Genomic DNA, 20,293 nt, shown 5'->3' with positions numbered 1-20,293 from the left:
GTGGCGGCCAGTGCGCAGGCGCGGGCCCCAGCCGGCGGTCACGTGACGGCCGTCATGGCCGCCTCCATGGCGGGGAGGGGCAAGAATGCCGGCTCGCTGCTGAGGGCTGCTGGGGGCGGCCTGTGGAGATCCCGAGCCCCCTCCCCGCCGACAGCGAGGGGCTTCCAGACGGCAGGTGATTAGAGGAATGGGATTCCTCTCCTTCTTCCCTCTCTGAATCGCGTCCATCTTCCGGGCCATCATCAATCGTATTTATTGAGCGCTTACTATGTGCAGAGCACTGTACTAAGCGCTTGGGAAGTACAAGTTGGCAACATATACAGACAGTCCCTACCCTGGGCTCACAGGGCCAGGGAGGATTAATCCCTTAACCGGGGGGGGGGGGGGGGGCGGCAGGCATTCCATTCATACCCTTCCCGCGCCCTTGTTCTAGGCCCGCAGCAGACCGAGGAGGAGCCCCCGGCTGAGGCTGTGTGAGTACGGAAACCCCCCCCTCCCCGGGGGAGCGGGGGAACCCGGACCCCGAGGTGCCGCCATTCGAGCTACTGAGCGAGGGAGGGGGCAACCTCCCTCCTCTCCCGCCCCCCCCCCCCCCCCGTGACAGGGCCCTGCCCCACCAGGGTCAACGTGGTCTTCGTGGACCGGGCGGGGAGGAGGGTTCCGGTGAGCGGCAGAGTCGGGGACAACGTGTTACACCTGGCACAGCGACACGGCATCGACCTGGAAGGTGGAGACGGGCTGGGAGGGAAGGGGGGGCGGGGGGAGGGATGGGAAATGCCAATCCCCCCCCCGTCCCCTTTTCCCACCCCTCTATCCCCTGTCCCACCCCCAGACTGAGCCCCTTCCTTCCTCTCCCCCTCGTCCCCCTCTCCATCCCCCCCATCTTACCTCCTTCCCTTCCCCACAGCACCTGTATATATGTATATATGTTTGTACATATTTATTACTCTATTTTACTTGTACATATCTATTCTATTTATTTTATTTTGTTAGTATGTTTGGTTTTGTTCTCTGTCTCCCCCTTTTAGACTGTGAGCTCACTCTTGGGTAGGGACTGTCTCTAGATGTTGCCAACTTGTACTTCCCAAGCGCTTAGTACAGTGCTCTGCACATAGTAAGCGCTCAATAAATGCAATTGATTGATTGATTACGCTCCTAGGCTGACCCTTTGCTCCTCCCTCCCCCCCCCCCAATCAACCAGGAGCCTGTGAGGCCTCCCTAGCCTGCTCTACCTGCCACGTGTATGTGAGCCAGGAATTTCTGGATGTGCTGCCTTCGCCGGACGAGAGGTAACGGATGAGAGGTAACAAAAGGGGGCAAGTGGAGGGTGAGGGGCCAGAGCGGCAAGACCTGGCCCCTGCTTCCTTTCAGCAGATCTACCCCCAGCAAAGGAAGGGGCAGCCTGCTCCCCTTCTAGAAGCCTGGAGGCTGGGGTGGGGATGGCATTTTCTGACTGCTGACTGCTGTCCACCCACCCTCACCCCCCCATTCAGAGAGGAAGACATGCTGGACACAGCCCCGCTGCTGCGGGAGAACTCACGTCTAGGCTGCCAGCTGGTCCTGACGCCAGCATTAGATGGGGTTGAGTTCACGTTACCCAGGGTCACCCGCAACTTCTACGTGGATGGCCACGTTCCCAGGCCCCACTGACCAGGATGACCGGATGCCGCCGGAGAGAGTGTGCTGGCCAGAGCCCCAGTGGAATAAAAGCTTATATTTTCTTTATGGAGTCTTTCCTTCTTGCCCAATGTGGTGGGGGGGGGGGGGGGAGGTTGGATGGGGGTGAGAAGGAGGGGAATGGCGGGTGGTGAGAGGATAGGAGGAGGGAAAAGGATAAGAGGGTGGGGAGGATGAGGGAAGGAGTGGATTAGGTGGCTCCCAGAGTGGGGGTGGTGTGTTAGGCACCTGCATGCGTACTCCTTATGTGTTCCTGCCTTAACTCCAACCTGTGTCTTCTGCTTCCTTCCCAAAGCCCTTCCATGAGTTTAGCAAAAAATCTGGGGGAGTGTCAGTCTGGGGGGTCAGGGCAGTAGAGACACTGAAGTAGTAAATCCTGTGGGTTACACCTGCCCCCAACCCCCGCCACCTACTGTCAATCCTACACGTGTTAGCCACCCTCGGGGCGGAGCCCGGTGAAAGCTAAAGAGGGTATGCAAGCCCTTCCCGGAGCTAGGGAGACCCAGTAGACCGGCGGGGGAGGGGGAGGGGCCGCTCCGAGTGGCCTATAGACCGCACACCTGAGGTGGGTTATGTCGACTCCTCCCCCGCGACGGCTTGGAAAACGGGACCCGGCTTCTCCCGAAGATCGGTACCGATGGCGGGGGAATTGTCCGGCCCCGATTTTTCCCTCCTCCGGGAACTCCTGGAGCTGCCCCGTCTGGATGCGGATCGGGGGCTCAGAGGTGCCCACTCCCCCTGTGCCGCTCCATCACTGAACCCCGGTGCAAGGACTCCGGTTTCCGCGGCCCAGCTCCGGAGTGAAAGTGGTACAAGGTGGGTGAGGGGTCTCCCAGGCGGGACTCTCACCCGCCTCCCGCCGCCCCGCACGGGGACGGGAAGGTGCCGGAAAGCGAATCCCCTCATTACTTTGATTTCGCCCCGGAGGTGGGGGGGTTGCTTAGGATCAGGCCTCTCCCACTCGGGCGGAAAGGATGTCTTGCTCCCCCGACGGGCCTAAGCGGCCGGAGCTGGTGCCATTTCACTCTCCACTTTGGCCTGCTTTGGGGCGTCCCACCCGGGTTAGGCTTCTGCGGTCCTGGGCGCCAGGGAGAGGGAAGATGGCCGGGCATGCCAAGCCGTCCATCACCCCTTTCAGGTCCATGGCTTCGTCGCCCGTGCCCCTTGCCCTCCGCTTCCTCCAGGAGACAGCCGAGCTGCTGCCGAAGCCACCGGGCCCGGCCGCCCCGGGGACCAGCGACCCTCCGCCCGCCCTCCCCGGCGACCCCCTGACCCTCCTAACCCTCGAGTGCCGCAGCCTGGCCGTGCCAGGGGGGCCCAGGCCCTGCTACGGCCGGGCCGTCGACCCCCCGGCCCAGGGACGGGGGGCAGGCCGGGCTCCCCGAAAGCAGTCGCGACCCACCAAGGGAGCGGTGGGCCTGGACCCCGGCTTCGAGGGCGTGGCGGTGCGGATTCGCCTGGCTTTGGTGTGCGAGGAGCCGCGGCTGCTCATCACGTCGAACTACAGGTGGAAGGCGGGGGGCTTGCCACCGGGGCGGGGCGGGGACCGATTTAGGATTCACAGGAAGGATCCTAAACTCCCCTCCCTTTCTACTCCCCGGCTTTTCCCCTGCTTTACAGTAAGGGACGACGACAGCCGGGAGCCGGGCCCGACCCTCTCCGGAGATCCGAGGCCTATGAAGGGGGATCTGGAGCCCCTCGAGGTACGAGAGAAAGGGGTAGGGTAGCCCCTTCTAGACTGTGAGCCTACTGTTGGGTAGGGACCGTCTCTATACGTTGCCAACTTGGACTTCCCAAGCGCTCAGTCCAGTGCTCTGCACACAGTAAGCGCTCCGTAAATACGATTGAATGAATGAGGGGTCCGGGCCGGGGGTGGGGGGCTCCCCTTCCACCGTCATCGTCTGATTCTCGCCGTCGCCTCCTCCTCCCCCTCCTGCCCCCTCCGGGGTGGCCTTGGCTGCAGGGGGAAAGCGCTGCGCCTCCTGCCAGACCCAACGCACCCCGCTCTGGAGAGAAGCCCAGGACGGGACCCTTCTGTGCAATGCCTGCGGTATCAGGTGCTGGGGACTGGGACAATCGGAGGGGAGGGGAAGGGAGGGGAGGTCTCCAAAAAGCCGGCTATACACGCTCCCTCCCCCTCAGCAGCCGGGCCTGGGGTGGCGGGGAGAACGGAGGTGGAGTTCCCCACGTGCGTCTCTCCGGGCGCTGCCCCCGTTCCCCAGGTACAGGAAATACAAGATCCGCTGTGCCCGCTGCTGCTCCGTTCCCCGCCGAGGCCTCCGGGCACCAACCGTGTGTGCCAGCTGCGGGGGGGTCCTCTGCCCCCCCCGACCCCCGCTCGGAGCTCCCAGCCCGTGAGTGTCCAGGGGGATCGGCGACAGAGGGCCTCCCCCGGCCCAGGTGAAGGGTTACTGTAGTGGGGGGGTAGGGAATCAATCAATCAATCGTATTTATTGAGCGCTTACTGTGTGCAGAGCACTGTACTAAGCGCTTGGGAAGTACAAGTCGGCAACATATATATCCCTCCTTGCCCCGGCCCCCTGAGGCGCCGGGCTAAGTGCCCACCACTGCCCAAAACAATCACTCCAAGCTCCCTTCCCCCTAGAGAGCAGCAGGCTCTTAATCAATCAATCGTATTTATCGAGCGCTTACTGTGTGCAGAGCGCTATACTAAGCGCTTGGGAAGTACAAGTTGGCAACATATAGAGCCAGTCCCTACCCAACAGTGGGCTCACAGTCTAGAAGGGGGAGACAGAGAACTTCCTCCCCTCGCTACCCCGCTCTTCCTTCCCCGCCGAACCCAACTGCGCTGGCAGGGGTGGACAGCCAGGACCACCCCACGATTGGAGTAGTCGGTAGGAGCCTGGGTTCCCCTTCCCTCCCGTGTTGACCCCCCAGTGACCTGCTCCCCACAGCTCGTCCCCTCGGCTTAAGATCACGCTGTTTCGGCAGGTTGGGGTGGAGGGAGATGAAATTCTTCCACTTTTTGCTTTCTGCCTCCCCAGTCCAAGGTCAGGTCCAGTTGACTGCGGAGTTGCCAGTAAGTGCCGAACGAGAACTAGCCAGCCGTCAAACAGCAACGAGCCTACCTCCCTCCCTCTGCCAGCTATGGGAGAACAAGAGAGAGCTGAATAAAGCCCTCCCTGCCTCTTGGGAGCCCAGACAAGTCGGGGAGGCGTGTAAGCACGTGCGCGCACACACACACACACCCACACACTTATCAACATTGATACCATCAGATTGCACCTCTGGACAATCAGCCACAAACCATAGGGTTGTACGGGTGTGTGTCTGCCTGTGCCACTACGTGTCTCAGGGCCGGCAGGATGCGGGAATTTTGACCGACTAGGGTATCGGGCTGGGCTGATGGAGAAGTTGGAGTTTACTTGAGTTGGAGTTTGATCAGAGGAGGAGCCAGACCATGGGGCTGGTGTTTGAGGTGAAAATGAAAGGCTCTGTTCGTGTTTCTCTTGCATTTTCATTAAAGTGGCCATTTTGGAGCTTCGTTGGAGTTGTATCAGTGGGTGAGCAGAGAAATTGTATCCATGGGTGGGAGTCTTGCTTCCTGGGAAGCAGTGGGGCCTAACAGAAAGTCAGAGGACCTGGGTTCTAATCCCGGCTCTGCCACTTGCCTGCTCTGTGACCTTGGGTAAGTCACTTTGCTTCTCTGGGCCTCAGTTACCTCATCTGTAAAATGGGGGTTAAGACTGTGAGCCCCATGTGGGACATAGACTGTGTCCAACCTGATCAGCTTGTATCTACCCCTGCGCTTAGTACAGGGCCTGGCACAGAGTAAGCTCTTAACAAATACCATAAAAAAAAATGTCCCACATGGGGCTCACAGTCTTAATCCCCATTTTACAGATGAGTTAACAGGCCCAGAGAAGCAAAGTGACTTGCCCACCATCAAACAGTCAAGTGGCAGGGCCGGGATTAAAACCGAGGTCCTTTTGACTCCCGGGCCTATGTTCTAGTCACTAGGGCGTGTATTTTCTCTCATTTAGTGTGTGTGTGTGTGTGTGTGTGTTGGGGGTGGGCAGGAGCATGGACATGAATGCACACCCAACACATACCCACATGAACACTAACACCTAGCATGCCCCCATGGATGCTCATTCTTGTGAACACTCATGCAGCCCACACAATCAGGCACCTGTCAATCAATCAATCAATCAATCGTATTTATTGAGCGCTTAGTGTGTGCAGAGCACTGTACTAAGCGCTTGGGAAGTACAAGCTGACAACATATAGAGACAGTCCCTACCCAACAGTGGGCTCACAGTCTGGAAGGGGAAGACAGAGAACAAAACCAACCATACTAACAAAATAAAATAAATAGAATAGATAGGTACAAGTAAAATAAAGAAATAGAGTAATAAATATGTACAAACACATGTACATATATACAGGTGCTGTGTCCACAGTTCATGTGGACCTACGCCCATGTAGATGGGCACACCCCCAGAAGGACACACATGCACACATATACATAAACACTAACACACACACACACACACACACACACACCCTTGACAATTAATACAGACTCTTCCCTCTGGACACTCACTCAGTGTAAACCCCCCACCCCGGCCGACATTCAGTGCACGCAGCCCCTTCTCACAGACACGCCAATACTTAGACCCAGTGTTCCTGGACACAGACACCCACCAGGATACCCATGCATATGGACGCCCACCTAAACACATGCATGCTAATGTACACAGCATGTATAGATAATAGCAACAACAATTATGGTATTGGTTAAGCACTTACTATGTGCCAGGCACTGTACTAAACGCTAGATCCTTGCACACATCCTGTATGGACTCACATGCAAACAGCCGGTACAGACTCTCTCACAAACATATGGGAGGGTCTGGGAGAAGTCAGCTCAGCAGTGGGAGAGGGGAAAGGAAGAACTGGAGTGAGGGGAACTGGGAGAAGTAGAGGGGTGTGTACGAGAGAGATTAGGTTCCTGGCTCTACTCCAGGAAAGGAAGCCTCCAACCCTCACCCTGCCGGCCTTTGTGTCCCTCCTTTCCCACTTCCTAAAAATCAGAGGTGAGTTGGGAGCTAGGTCCCAGAGTATATGGTGGTGGGGCTGAAATTCCAAGCTGGAATTGGAGAGGGAAGGAGGAGGTCTGGGGTCGGGGGAGGAATGAAGGGAAGAGTCTGGCAACACAAAAATCAGGATTAGTAGAGTGGGAGGTGGTGGTCCGTGCTGCCTAGCCCCAAGAGAAGGTGGGCAGGAGGGACCGGCAAGGGTGGGGTGGGGGGGAGGAAATGATCACTGAGGAGTGTCAGTCCTTGGTCAGCAGCAGAAAAAGTCCCAGTAAGGCTGGGGCCAGGGGGGGGGGGGGGGGGGGGAAGCTCTGAGTCTGTTTTTCCATCTGGAAAATGGATCCAGGCACTCTCATTAATACTCCCCTCTCCTGCCAGCACTGAAAGCCAGAGGCGAAGCCACCCCCGCACCAGAAAAGCTCATCCTGGCCCCATCCTGAAGGGACCCTGGGGGAAGGGGGATGGGGCGAGGCTGTGACTAAGTGTATCGCTAGGGTCACTTTGCTGTAGTTCCCAGTACCTTGAGGAAGTTGGGGGGGAGGAAGAGGGGTGGAAGCCTGGCCAGAAAAGATAACGGAAGAGAGAGGATAGGCCCGGTGCCCAGACCACGGCAGCTCGTCCTGTTGCGTGCGCCCCCACCCCACACCCCGAATCAGATTGTTAGGATGGGGAGAGGAAGGTTGGGCCCCCTGCCTACCCTCCCTCCAGGAATAAGAGAAGGACCCTGCCCGCTGCAGTGATTTACCCATCCCTCTCTTGGACTGAGGGTCAGTGAAGTCCAGTCTGGCCCTTACCCCCATCCCTTAAGATGGAGTCAGAGGCTCTAGTCTTGTTTATTATGAAAAGTCTTTCACTGGAGTGGTTGCTCAAGGTTCACAGACAGATGAGGGTGAGGCGAGGGTCCTCTCCGCCCCCTCCCCTTCCCTGGATGGAATAGAAATGACCAAACGGTGAAACGAAGAAATGAACCGAAGTTCTGGTGAAGGGTAAGGATCCGCGGCCGGCCGACCCTCTCTCTCACTTGGCAGTGAGCTGGATGGCGTAGATCTCGTCCCCTGCCTCAGTCCCCGCCCCCACGGCCTGGCCGGCGCTCTCGGCCTCCTGCACGCTGTACTCCCCCGTCTTGCAGGCCGCCGACTTGATGTACCAGACTAGGGCAGCCAGGCCAGCCAGCAGGGCTGCACCTCCCGCTGCCCCGCCCCCAGCAACCCATGGCCATGGTCCTGGGAGTTGGGGGAGAAGAGGGAGAGAGGTCACTCTCTCTATTATACACACACACACACCTCCCACGCCCCTACCCCCCTACTAGCCCAGCCAGCCCTCCATCCCACTGGCCTAAGCACTAGAGCCCAGGCGGTGCAAGGCCTTCTGTGCACCTGCTCTTTCCTCTCTCCTCTCCTCTCTTTTCCTACTTCCCCACCCCCTCTTCTCTTCTTCTTATTCCCTCTACCTCCACCTCCCCCTCCTTTTCTCCCTCCTCCCTCCCCTCCCCTCTTTCTCTTCCCCCTCCTTCCCCATCCTTCCCTCCCTCCTTTCCTCCCCCTCACTCTCCCCTCACCATCAATCGTATTTATTGAGCCACTCACCAGCCACTCGCACGGTGATGCGCCGCACGTGGTGGCCGTGGGCATTTGTAGCCATGCACTCATAGACACCTCCGTGGCGACTGTGAGCCCCAGCCACGCTCAGGGTCCCGTTGTCCCCGGACAAGGAGAGGCTGGAGCCTCTGGCCCCCGGCGGGGTGTGCCAGCTTAGTTGGGCAGGTGGGGACCCATCGGCGCGGCACGTCAATGTGAAGTTGCCCCCAGGCTCCACTCTGCCCGTGGGGGTGGCCGCCAGCAACGCCACCACTGGCTTGTCTGGTGGAGGGGGAATGGGAGGAGGTGGGCACGTTACCCCCGCTTTCTCCAACCACTCAGGGCAGTCCACCCGTGACAGAGGAGCGAGGGCCTTCTCTCAGTAGCCCTCCCCAGCCTGAGGAGGGAGTGCTCCGTGGCCATCTGCCCCTGAGCCCCCCACCCCCCCGAACCTTGGTCACTCACACTCCACCCCTACAGTGACCGTCCTGGCGTCCGAGCCACGTGCGTTCGTGGCCTCGCAGCGGTAGGTACCGGCATCTTCCCTAGACACGCTACGACCCCTCTCCAGCCATTCTGGATCCTCCAGACCCTCCAGCCGCTTCAGATCACCGTCCCGGGCACACTGGACCCGAGGGGGTGGGCTACCCCACGCCCCGCAGGTCAACGCCGGCCCACGCGCCCCCTCCAGCCACGTCTGGTGGCTGGGGCAGCTGGACTCGTCCATCCACGGTGGGGCTGAAAGAAGGGAAACAAGAGGGCGGGTCAGGGCCCTACCCCGTGCCCCCCCCCACCTCCCGATAACCTGCCCCCCACCGTACACCTTTCCGCCTCTCTTCCCCACTCACGCTCGGCACTGCCGGTGAAGGTCCTGCCCACGGACCCATGCTGGTTGGTCGCGTTGCAATAATGGACGCCCATGACATTGGGTTGGGGGCTGGAGACAGGAGGGGCTGGGGGTGTGGGGATCCCAACCGTGGGATCCCCGGGCCCCCCCTCCCAGGTCCAACACATACCACGGCTGGAGCCGGGTCTCCCTCGGCCTCACGGGTGAGCAGCCGTCCTGTTCGCTCCACCCAAGCCCGGGCACTAGGGCTGCCAGACTTGGTCAGACTTTGGCCCGTTTGGGAGGTGCGGGGGTGGCGGGGGTGCACGCGGAAAAGAAGAGGAAGACGAAAGAGGATGGGGTGGGCGGCTTCGGGATTGCCTCTCGTTCCCCCTTTCTCTACCTCCTCCTGTACCTTCCACTCCCGCTCCCTGGAGGCCGAGCCACACGCGTTCACGGCGTCGCGGCCGTGTGTGCCTATGTGTCCCCGGCTAGCCCGCGGTGGTTCCATAAGGCAGGTAGAGAGCTTGTGCTGCCCCAGACCGAACACTGTCCCCAACGGGTGGCACGACCCCACCGGATGGACGTGGGGGGAAAGGAAGACTTAGAAGGGGAGGACTGAGGGAGAGATTCAGGTAAAGCAGAGGAGAGGGGCATTTCGGGCCCCCAGACCCTCTGCCCTCACTCACAGTCCACGGTCACGACCACGTCCCTGGCCTCGGTGCCCAGATGACTGCTGGCTGTGCAGCGGTAGGTGCCGGCGTGGGCTCGGGTGACCCGCAGCGGGGTCTCGGGGAGGAACGGGCCCTCGATCCCAGCGTGGACACACTGCACAGTCGGGGGCGGGTTCCCCCGGGCCCGGCAACGTAGAACCTGCTCCGTCCCCTCCAGCCACGTCCAGTTCCCCGGACAGTCCGAGGCATTCATCCGCGGTCCATCTGGGGGGATAGGTAATAGGGGGATTCAGGTCTGTGGCCAGTGGTGTCCTATGACCCCACTCTCCCCTCACCCATTGAGCAACCCAAGCCAGATCAGGACTAGAAGGGAAGTGAGAGGAGCTTAGGGATCACCGAAGGGTCAGGGGTTGAATGAAGGCGGGACCAAGGGGCGGGGGATCAGATATGAGAAGTCAACAGAAGGGGGCACGGGGGAGGCCATTTGGGGGTCATAAATCAAACAGGATTATCATCCGCTTTTATTGGGCAACTACTATGTGCAGAGCAGGGTCATCTAGATGTCGGAGTTCATACAGGATAATAATGTTGGCATTTGTAAAGCGCTTACTCTGTGCAAAGCACTGTTCTAAGTGCCGGGGAGGGTACAAGGTGATCAGGCTGTCCCACGTGGGGCTCACAGTCTTAATCCCCATTTTACAGGTGAGGGAACTGAGGCCCAGAGAAGTTAAGTGACTTGCCCAAAGTCACACAGCTGACGAGCGGCAGGGCTAGGATTAGAACCCATGACCTCTGACTCCCAAGCCCGTGATCTTTCCACCGAGCCACGCTGCTTCCCTTAAGGATCTCCCTTAAGGATCTCCCCAGGGTCAGGGTCTTCATGGAGTCAAGCAGAGTCAGGGGTGTCGGGGCTACCTTGCGGGCAGAGATGGGGGCAAGGTCATTATGAGGTTAGAGTTCAGAGAGATCAGGGGCCAGGCATCACAAGGGACTTATAAATTCCACATCAGAGAAAGAGACTCTCACGGAGGACATGGAGCTGGACGATCTGGCGCTTGACGAGCTGCACAGATTTCAGCGACAAAGTGGCCTCACAGGACAACAGGCGCCCGTCGTCCTCCTCCCGGGCGATCAGCTGAAGATGGGCAGGCTGTCCAGGGGGCTGCTCTGGTTGCCCCTCCAGTTTCACTGAGGCGCCGGGCCGGGCCCTACAGCTCACATTCACGGGGGTCTTCTCCACGGGGCTGCGCTCGCTAAGAGTCAGCTCGGGAGGGGGGAAGTCTGAGGACACAGATACACACACGCACACACACACACGCGCACACAAACACACGCACACACACCCCTGAGGGAGCCCCCTCCCAGGACCCACGGATCCCCCCTCCCTCCGTCTCCCCAATCCCCACTTACTGTAAAAAGTCAAGGTCTTGCGGGCTGTTCGGCTCTCGCTCCCCACGGCCACGGTGCAGTTCAGGTCCAGCTCCCGCTCGGGCCCCTCCGCAGCCTGAACCGTGGCCTCAGCCGTGAGCCGGTCTCCGTGCTGGGTGACTGTGGGGTTCCGCTCCTGGCCCCCCAGGGACAAGTGGACCTGGGCTTCCCCGGCCGGGAACACCTCGGCCTCGCAGCTCACGGATGTCGCAGCCCCGACCTCCAGGAGCCAGGAGTCACTGAGTGCAGAGGAGCTGAACCACGGGAGTCGCTTGAATTCTTCAACCAAAACAGATGGAGAAAAGAAGTCAAACATCCACGGACCACAAAGACAGATGCAGTCAGAGAAGGTGACCGCAGAAAGTTAATGAAAGTCCGAAAAACTCCCAAAGACTAATTCAGATACAGAGAGACACGAGAGGACAGATAGAGTACAAGTTCCTTGTGGCAGGGAATATAATAGTAATAATAGTATTTGTTAAGCACTCTATGTGCCAGGCTCTGTACTAAGCGCTGACTTCCCAAGTGCTTAGTACAGTGCACTACACCAAGAGGATGCTCAATACAATCTAACAGTGATCACTGCAGCATCTGTTCAGTGCTTCTTTTTATTCATTCATTCAATCGTATTTCTTGAGCGCTTACTGTGTGCAGAGCACTGTACTTAGGCGCTTGGAAAGTACAATTCGGCAACGGATAGAGACGATCCCTACCCAACAACGGGCTCACAGTCTAGAAGGGGGAGACGGACAACCAAACAAAACAAGTAGACAGAGTGTGTTAAGTGCTGGGGCAGGTACAGGAGAGTCAAATTGAACAGCCCCTGTCCCACATGGGTCTCCCCACTACTGCTATTATTTTTCCTTCTAAAGAAGCAGCCTGGCCTTATGGAAGGAGCCCGGGCCTGGGTTCTCAGCCTGGCTCCACTACTTGCCAGCGATGTGACCTTGGGCAAATCGTTTAACTTCCCTGGGCCTCAGTTTCCTCGTCTGTAAAATGGGGATTCAATACCTGTTCTCCTTTCTACTGGACTGTGACCTCCCCAAGCAGGACGGGGTCTGTTTCGGACCTGATTATCTCGTGTAAGCATTTAGTACAGTGCATAATACCAAAATGTATTATTACTACCATCACTACTACTAGGGAGCTCCAGGTGAGCAGGAAGCCCATCTGGGTCCTCATCCTGGGCCTGGATCCTTCCTGCTCCTTCATCCCATAGTAACACTGACCGAGCACCGGCTTGGCGTGGCGCACTGTACTAGATGCTTGGGGAGTCCAGAATCCATACCCACGAGTCACTTAGACCCTCCTTACACATCTCTCCCCAGCCCGGCCCGGCCCGGCCCGGCCCACCGGTGCTCACGGAAGGTACGAAGCCGCGCGGAGGCCGAGCGACCACGGAAGAGGTCCAGCCCAAGCCTCCGCAGGTCCAGTTCGGCCTGGCAGGACACGTTGGTCCCATGGTCCTCCCTGCGAGCCAGGACCGTGAACGTGGCGGTGGCGTTTTGGGTGCCCGGCGGCTTCCCGGGGAAGCCCTGGCGCCCCAGCTCCCGGCTGCCCTGGAGCAATGCCACTGTGAGGTTCTCCAGGGGCATTGCCTCCGGGACCCGGCAGTCCACGGTGTAGTTCTCGCCAACGGGCACCCAGGCTGGCGGTGGGGTCAGCTCCACTTGCTCTGGGGGCACTGCGGGGAGAAGGGAGGGCCGGGGATGGTTGGCGGGCTGGCGGTTCCCCACTTCCCTCCAGAGGAACTGGTGGGGGAGTTGGGCCTCCCCCCACCTCCCATCCCCCAGGGTTTCTTTCCACCAGTCCTCCCCGCAGCCCCCCAACCTCCCTCCCCTCCCCGCTAGGACCCTCACGGAAGGTGCGGATGAGGGCCCGGGCCTGCAGCACGCGGGGGCCACAGTGGAAGAAGCAGACCGGGCGGCTCTCGGGCTCTCGGATGTCCACGAGTTCGCGGGAGAGCCAGCGCGGCCCCCGCTGCCCCCGGGCCCGCCGCAGGGAAGTGTCCAGCCCTCCGCGCTTGGGCCGCGGGCAGTTGGTGCTGCAGTTGAGCCACAGGGCCCCGCCGCGCTCCACCAACGCCGCCCGAGGCTGCAGATCGGCCCAGTACGGCTCCCTCTCCGTCCCTGCCGGGGCAGAGGGAGGGCGGCTCGGCTCCGGCGGCCCCACCGGGGGACGAAGCGGGGTCGGGGAATCGAGCGACCGCCTCGGCCTCCGCCTCCCCTCTCCCCGCGCCCCGGAGGTTACCGAGCCCGGCGACGAGCCCCAGGACGAGGGCGCCCCACGAGACGAGCCGGGCCCAGCGGGGGCGAGGCGGGAAGCGGCTCATGGCCCGCCGCTGGAACCGGAGACACGGCAACCGACCGGAGGAGCCTGGACCCAAGCGCGCTTGGAGATGGGTTGAACGCTGGGAGCTCGGTATCCAAGGCGGGGGCGGAGGATGGGGTGCGGAGCCGGGGACGGGGGCGGCACGCTTCCCCGCAATCATCATCATCATCAATCGTATTTATTGAGCGCTTACTATGTGCAGAGCACTGTACTGAGCGCTTGGCATCTTCCCACGGCGAGACCCGAGTGGCCACTGCCCGCCCTTCTGACTCTCGTGGGTGGCCCGGAGGGTGCGGGGCCGATCCACGCCAAAGTACCGGACCTCCCCCAGACGGCGAGTTTCGTGCGGGGGGGGAGGGGGGCTCTGCGGGCTGAGCCATGTCCCGGACAAGAGCCTTCTCTGCAGCCCGCTTTCCCCGCCGGCCCATCCAGTTTGGGCAGAAGAGCTGGGAATGGAAAGGGGACACCGGGATCTGGCGGGGCAGGAACGTCCCAGCTCGTGGCCCCGGGTCCTGGCTGGGACCGGAGGCTTGTTATTCATCAATCGTATTTATTGAGCGCTTACTATGTGCTAAGCGCTGGGGAAGTACAGATTGGCAACATATAGAGACGGTCCCTACCCAACAGTGGGCCCACAGTCGGAAAGTTTATTCCTAAACTGCCCCTGCTCTCGGGGCGTTTTCGACCCGCTCTGGATGTGACAGGTGTGTGTGTGCGTGCGGGTGCTCGCATGCCGGGGCCGGGGGGCAGCGTTTCTCCAAACTCACCGTCCCTTTCCGCCAACTCCCCAGCAGCAGGAGGGGAACGATAGGAGGAATAGCCGGGGCGGGGGCGGGCTGCCAAAGCGCCCAGGCACCTCAGGAGACAGACACATGGGACTGGGACTCCGCGTGCTGCCGTGTGTTTGCACAGGCCGTGGGTGGCTGGAGGCGGAGCCGCTCCAGGCCGTGCGGGGGGCGGGGGGGGGGGGGCTCCAGACGGCAAGCACGTGTTTGGCCGTGTGTGTGTGTGTGTGTGTGTGTGTGTGTGTGTGTGTGTGCGCGTGTGCTCAATTTAGATCTCAATAGCAAGGTGTGCTTTTGTGGTGACCGCTCTCTGGCTATCGCGCCGGGGTGTCGAGTTCGTGTGTACGTGAATGTGACCGTCTGCGGTGTGTGTGTGTGTGCGTGCGTGCGGGTGGAGAACAAAGAACGAGAGGGAAAGAATAAGAGCGAGAATGAGAAAGAACGAGAGAGGGGGGGGATATGCCCACGTGCCAGGCACTGATCCCAACACCCCGGGAAGCCGCTATTCTCCGCTCGAGAGGGGACCAATTAAAGGGGCCGCGCTCCCGGAGCGGAACCAATCCGGAAAGCCCGCCCTGTCGGTCCCCCGGCTCCCCGCCCCCTCGCCGCCTTCTGCTCCCCGTAGATAAGGCGGGAGGGAACGTCAGGTCCATCCACGAAAGGTCCAGCCCCGTGCAGCCCTCTTTCCCATCCTCACCGTCCGTCCCCTCGGCTGACCGAGACCGCCTTGCGCTCCCCTCTCCCCCCCGGACCCCCGCGGCGGCGGGGACTGGGATTGGACCAGGTGAAGGGAAGTCGAGGCCCCAAACTGCTTTATTGGTATTGCAGCCCTCCAGAATACGGCAGGCCCGGGCTGTGTTTGGAGGGATCCCCTTCCCCACTCAGAGGTCCTTGAGCCAGGTGCCGTCCGGACAGAAACATGCAGCCGAGGAGCAGGAGGGTGACCAGAGCACCGATCGATGCCCAGGACACCAACTTAGCCTTCCGGCTCCCTGCATGGAGGAGGGAGGAAGGTCGGACCTTCTCCGGTGGGGAGTCCTCCCCACGATCCCCGGAGCCCCCCTCCCTACACACACGTTTGTCCTCCGGACCCTCTGGTCTGGCCCGCCCCGGGGCCGGGTCTCCGTGGACAAAGCGATTCCCCGGCTCCTGCACCCCCTTGGTCAGTGGAGGGGGACCGGTTTGGAAATTCCTAGAGGCAGGATTCCCACTCCCCGGGGCCCGACCTCACCTTGGACCCGCAACACCACGGGCTCTGAGCTGCGGCCCACCACCTGGCCGCCGAGGTCCAGCCGGGCATGGCAGGTGACGGGTAGGCCGTGGTCCCGGAGCCGAGCCCGGAGCTCGTGGGTCACTGTCACGTTGGCGGGCTCCGGGCGGCGGTGGTCCACCAGGTGGTCCACAAACAGGGAGCGCCCCCCGGCCCGCAGAATCACGGTCAGGAACCCCACGGGAAATACTCGCGTCACGTGGCAGCGCAGCCTGAACTTGGCGCCGTCTTCGAAGGGGGACGGCGGCTCCAAGAGCACGTGGCGTGGGGCCTCTGTTGGGGGGCGGAAAAGGGGGGAGCCACTTGGGGTGTCGAGGCTTAAAGGGGTGGGAGGAAGGACGTCTGGGGAGCAGTGGCCATCTGCTGCGAGGGCGGGGCCTGGGGCTGTAATCTGTGCGGGATTTGGGGTGGGGCAGGAACCCGCACCGAGCGCCTCTGCCTCGGAGGCTCCCGACCCTCCCCGATCTTTTTATTTTTGGGGGATGGGGGGGCCCTCCCTCTCCCCCGATTCTCCCCGGCCTCACGGTAAGTGTAGACCCTGGCCACGGCCTCCCGGGTCACCCCGGCGCAGCGGAAGGTGCAGCGGGGCTCGGAGCTCCAGGCCCTCACGTCCTGCAGCTGGAAGGCCAGCCAGCCGGGGCCCCGCTCTGTCCGGCCCCGGGACAGCTCCGTCCGGACCTCCCCACCGTCTGGCCGTGGACAGCTCGTGCTACAGTTGAGCCACACGGAACCTCCTGGCTGCACGGACACCTGCTGGGGCCGAACCTGCACCCGGAACGAACCTGGGGACCCTGAGGAGGGTCGGGGGAAGGAGGAGGAGGAGCGGGCTGAAGGGCAGGCAGCCCACCCCTCTGCCCCTCAATTCCCGGGGCTCAATTGTGGATCCTCCGGGGTTCAGCCAGGGCTGGAAGAGCGAAAATAATAATGATAACGACGGCGTTTGTTAAGCGCTTACTACGTGCCAAGCACTGCTCTAAGCGCTGGGGGTAGTTACAAGGTAATGAGGTTGTCCCACCTGGGGCTCACAGTCTTAATCCCCGTTTTACAGGTGAGGTACCTGAGGCACAGAGAAGTTAAGTGACTTGCCAAAGTTGCACAGCTGACAAGTGGTGGGGCGGGGATTAGAACCCACGACCTCTGACTCCCAAGCCCGGGCTCTTTCCACTAAGCCACGCTGTTTCTAAAATAGGAGGGCGGTGGGGGGGGGCGGGGGTATTCCCACCCACCTCTCCTTTCATTCATTCACGCAATCGTATTTATTGAGAGCTTACGGTGTGCAGAGCACTGTACTAAGCGCTTGGGAGAATACAAAGATAAAGACACATTCCCTGCCCACAAGGACCTTTCACTGGCCTCCATCCCGCCACTCCACTGTCTAATTGCCCCATCCTTCCCTTCCCAGCCGGCCTCTCACTGCACGTGTTGCGTTCCCCCTCTTCCTCCCTAGCATAACAACGGGGACCCGGGGGCAGAAGGGGCATCTCACTGGTGGAGCCGGAGGCAGCGGCAACGGTGGCGGCGGCAGCGAGCAGAGCGAGGGGGAGCGGTGGCCCCATGGCGCGGAGCCCGGGGCCAAGGCCAGTGACTACTGGGGCCCCAGGCAGCCAGGGAGTGGGAGGGAAGATAAAGACGCCCCGCCCCCCTCCCTTATCAGTCTCGGCCCCCCCTGCCCCCCACCCCACCCCCTGGGGCCCTAGAGGGAGGTGTCCAAGGACCTGGATTTACACTCGGTCCATAGTATTTATTAATAATAATAACAATGATGGCATTTGTTAAGCGCTTACTATGTGCCAAGCACTGTTCTAAGCGCTGGAGGTAATCAGGTTGTCCCACGTGGGACTCGCAGTCTTAATCTCCATTTTACAGAGATGTTAAGTTGAGCGCTTACTCAGTGCAGAGCACTGTACTAAGTGCTTGGGACAGTACCGACACACTCCTTTACCTTGCCTGCTCTTACCTCACGTCGTTTCTCTCCTTCTACTACCCAGCCGGCACATTTTGCTCCTCCAGTGCTAACCTCCTCACTGTACCTCGATCTCACCTGTCTCACAGCTAGCTGACCCCTAGCCCCAGTCCTGCCTGTGGCCTGGAACGCCCGCCCTCCTTTAAGCCGACAATTACTCTCCCCCGGCACCCGGCCTTCAATTATTGAAGGCATATCTCCTCCAAGAGGCCTCCCAGACTATGCCCCACTTTCTTCATCTCCCACTCATTCACTCATTCAGTCGTATTTATTGAGCCCTTACTGTGTGCAGAGCGCTTCTGCGTTGCCCTGACTTGCTCCCTTTGCTCTCCCCCCCCCCCCCCCCGGCCCCACAGCACTTATGTACATATCTGTAGTTTTATTTATTTGTATTGATGCCTGCCTCCCCCCCTCTAGACTTAGAACAGTGCTTGGCACATAGTAAGCACTTAACAAATACCATTGTTATTATTATTATTGTTAAACTGCAACCTCGTTGTGGGCAAGGAATGTCATTGTTTATTGTTGCATTGTACTTTCCCGAAGTGCTCAGTACAGTGCTCTGCACAAAATAAGCGCTCAATAAATATGATTGAATGAATGAATACAATACAACAGAGTTGGTTGGCACATTTGGTAGAGAGAAAGACAGCCATTAAAATAAATTACGGAAACTGGAGCTGAGGGTGGGTTGAATATCAAGTGCTTAAAGGTCCAAGTGCTTTGATGATGCAGAAGGGAGAGGGATAGAGGAAATGGACGCTTAGTCAAGGAAGGCCTCTTGGAGAAAACGTGATTTTAATGGTAGTGATAATAATAATAACAGCAACAACGTATTTGTTAAGCACTTACTATATGCCAAGCATTGTACTAAGCACAGGTTAATCAGGTCCCACATAATAATAATAATGATGGCATTTGTTAAGCGCTTACTATGTGCAAAGCACATAGAAGCACTGTTCTAAGCGCTGAGCTTATATAATAAGTTGGAGGGAAAGCAGGTATTGAATCCCCATTTGGCTGATTTGGGAGCTGAGGTACAGAGAAGTGAAGTGTCTTGCCCAAGATCACACAGCAGGTAAGTGGCTGAGTTGGGGGATTAGAACACGGGCCCACTGATTCCCAGGCCTGTGCTCTTTCCACTAGGCAACCCCGTGGTGGGCTGGCGTACGTGAAGGGGGAGCTCCAGGCCTGTGGGATAATCACACGGGCAAGGAGTCGGCAGTGAGATAGGCGAGATCGAGGTACAGGGAGTAGGTTGGTGTTAGAGGAGCAAACCTTGCAGGCTGGGTTGAACTAGGAAATCAGCAAGATAAGGTAGGAGGGGGTGAGCCGATCGAGTGCTTTAAAGGCACTGATGAGGAGTTTCTATTTGACGGAATGGGAAGCAACGCATCCTCGTGGAAAGAGCACAGGCCTGGTGGACCTGGGTTCTAATCCTGCTTCTGTCACTTGGCTGCCGTGAGACCTGGGGAAAATCACTTACTTTTCTCTGCCTTAGTTTCCTCATCTGTAAAATGGGGATTCAATCCTACTCCCTCTACTTAGACTGTGAGCCCCATGTGGGACAGGAACTGTTTCCAACATGAATATTTTGTTTCTACCTCAGCGCTTAGTACAGTGCTCGGCACCTAGTAAGCACTTAACAAATATCATTATTATCACGTGAAGGTGGATGGGCAGCCAGTGAAGGTTCTTAAGAAGCGGAGAAACACAAACTGAACTTTTTTTAGAAAAATAATCGGAGCAATGCAGGCCAAGATTTCCACCCCACGCTGAGTAATGGACCTGTGGAGGATCAGGACTGGGTCGGTCCCTTCCAGATCACTGGGGGCGGGGAAGGGAATTTAGCAAGAATCACTCATCCTTCAACCACTTCACTGGCCTGGGACAGGAAGTGGGACACCTGCCCAAGAAGAACTGAGCTCCCTGTCCACTGCAGCCCAGAATGGTGCCCCACTCACCCCGATCTCTCTCCCTTGCATTTCCTCTTGCCTTCAACCCATCTCTACTTGGATGTCCTCCTGTCACCTCAAACTTAATATGTCTAAAATGAAACGTCTTGTTTTCCCACCCAAACCCTGCCCTCCCCTTGACTTTCCCACCGCTACAGACGGCACCACTCATCCTTCCCGTCTCACAAGCCCATAACCTTGGCGTTATCCTTGACTCCTCGCCCTCATTCAACCCTCATATTCAATCCATCACGAGATCCTGTCGGTTCGATCTTCACAGCATCGCTAAAAATCCACCCTTTCCTCTCCATCCAAACTACCACATTAATCCGGTCACTTATCCCATCCCATCCTGATTACCGTCTCAGCCTCCTTGCCGATCTCCCTGCCTTCTGTCTCTCCCCGCTCCAGTCCATACTTCCTGGATCATTTTTCTCCAAAGACATTGAGGCCACGGTTTCCCCACTCCTCAAGAACCTCCAGTGATTGCCCATCTGCCTCCGCATCAAACAGAAACTCCTTACCATTGGTTTTAAAGCACTCAATCATCCTGCCCCCTCCTATTTCAGCTCGCTACTCTCCTACTCCAACCCAGCCTGCACACTTTGCTCCTCTAATGCCGACCTACTCACTGTACCTCGATCTCATCTGTCTCGCTTCCGACCTCTCGACCACATCCTGCCTCTGGCCTGGAACGCCTCCCTCTTCATATCCAACAGACAATTACTCTCCCCACCTTCAAAGTCT

General features: G+C 59.2%; 3 protein-coding genes across 4 annotated transcripts; 1 reads left to right on the top strand and 2 right to left on the bottom strand.

The window, feature by feature from the left end:
• The first annotated feature begins 54 nt into the window (after positions 1-54).
• FDX2 (ferredoxin 2) lies at positions 55-1,725 on the top strand. Its single transcript, XM_038771412.1, has 5 exons — positions 55-175; positions 434-473; positions 621-727; positions 1,202-1,289; positions 1,494-1,725. The coding sequence occupies exons 1-5, from the start codon at positions 55-57 to the stop codon at positions 1,648-1,650; spliced, it is 513 nt and encodes a 170-aa protein (XP_038627340.1). The 3' UTR covers positions 1,651-1,725.
• Positions 1,726-7,551: 5,826 nt separating this feature from the next.
• Positions 7,552-13,884, bottom strand: ICAM5 (intercellular adhesion molecule 5). 2 transcript variants are annotated; one of them, XM_038771535.1, is made up of 10 exons: positions 13,493-13,884; positions 13,102-13,371; positions 12,606-12,926; positions 11,225-11,521; positions 10,841-11,095; positions 9,830-10,078; positions 9,163-9,267; positions 8,780-9,052; positions 8,324-8,596; positions 7,552-7,960 (listed from the first exon to the last, which is right to left on the bottom strand). In XM_038771535.1, the coding sequence occupies exons 1-10, from the start codon at positions 13,740-13,742 to the stop codon at positions 7,755-7,757; spliced, it is 2,499 nt and encodes an 832-aa protein (XP_038627463.1). In that variant the 5' UTR covers positions 13,743-13,884; the 3' UTR covers positions 7,552-7,754. The 2 variants fall into 2 exon arrangements, with proteins under 2 accessions (XP_038627463.1, XP_038627464.1); XM_038771536.1 differs by lacking the exon at positions 9,163-9,267.
• Positions 13,885-14,860: 976 nt separating this feature from the next.
• Positions 14,861-17,184, bottom strand: ICAM4 (intercellular adhesion molecule 4 (Landsteiner-Wiener blood group)). The gene is made up of 6 exons (XM_038770704.1): positions 17,115-17,184; positions 16,153-16,419; positions 15,590-15,901; positions 15,240-15,350; positions 15,056-15,127; positions 14,861-14,970 (listed from the first exon to the last, which is right to left on the bottom strand). Exons 1-6 carry the CDS (start codon positions 17,182-17,184, stop codon positions 14,861-14,863), a joined length of 942 nt encoding a protein of 313 aa, XP_038626632.1.
• Between the last annotated feature and the right edge of the window lie 3,109 nt (positions 17,185-20,293).

Source organism: Tachyglossus aculeatus, chromosome X2, assembly GCF_015852505.1.
Source record: "Tachyglossus aculeatus isolate mTacAcu1 chromosome X2, mTacAcu1.pri, whole genome shotgun sequence".
NCBI lineage: Eukaryota > Metazoa > Chordata > Mammalia > Monotremata > Tachyglossidae > Tachyglossus > Tachyglossus aculeatus.
This window is presented reverse-complemented; position numbering and strand designations above follow the sequence as displayed.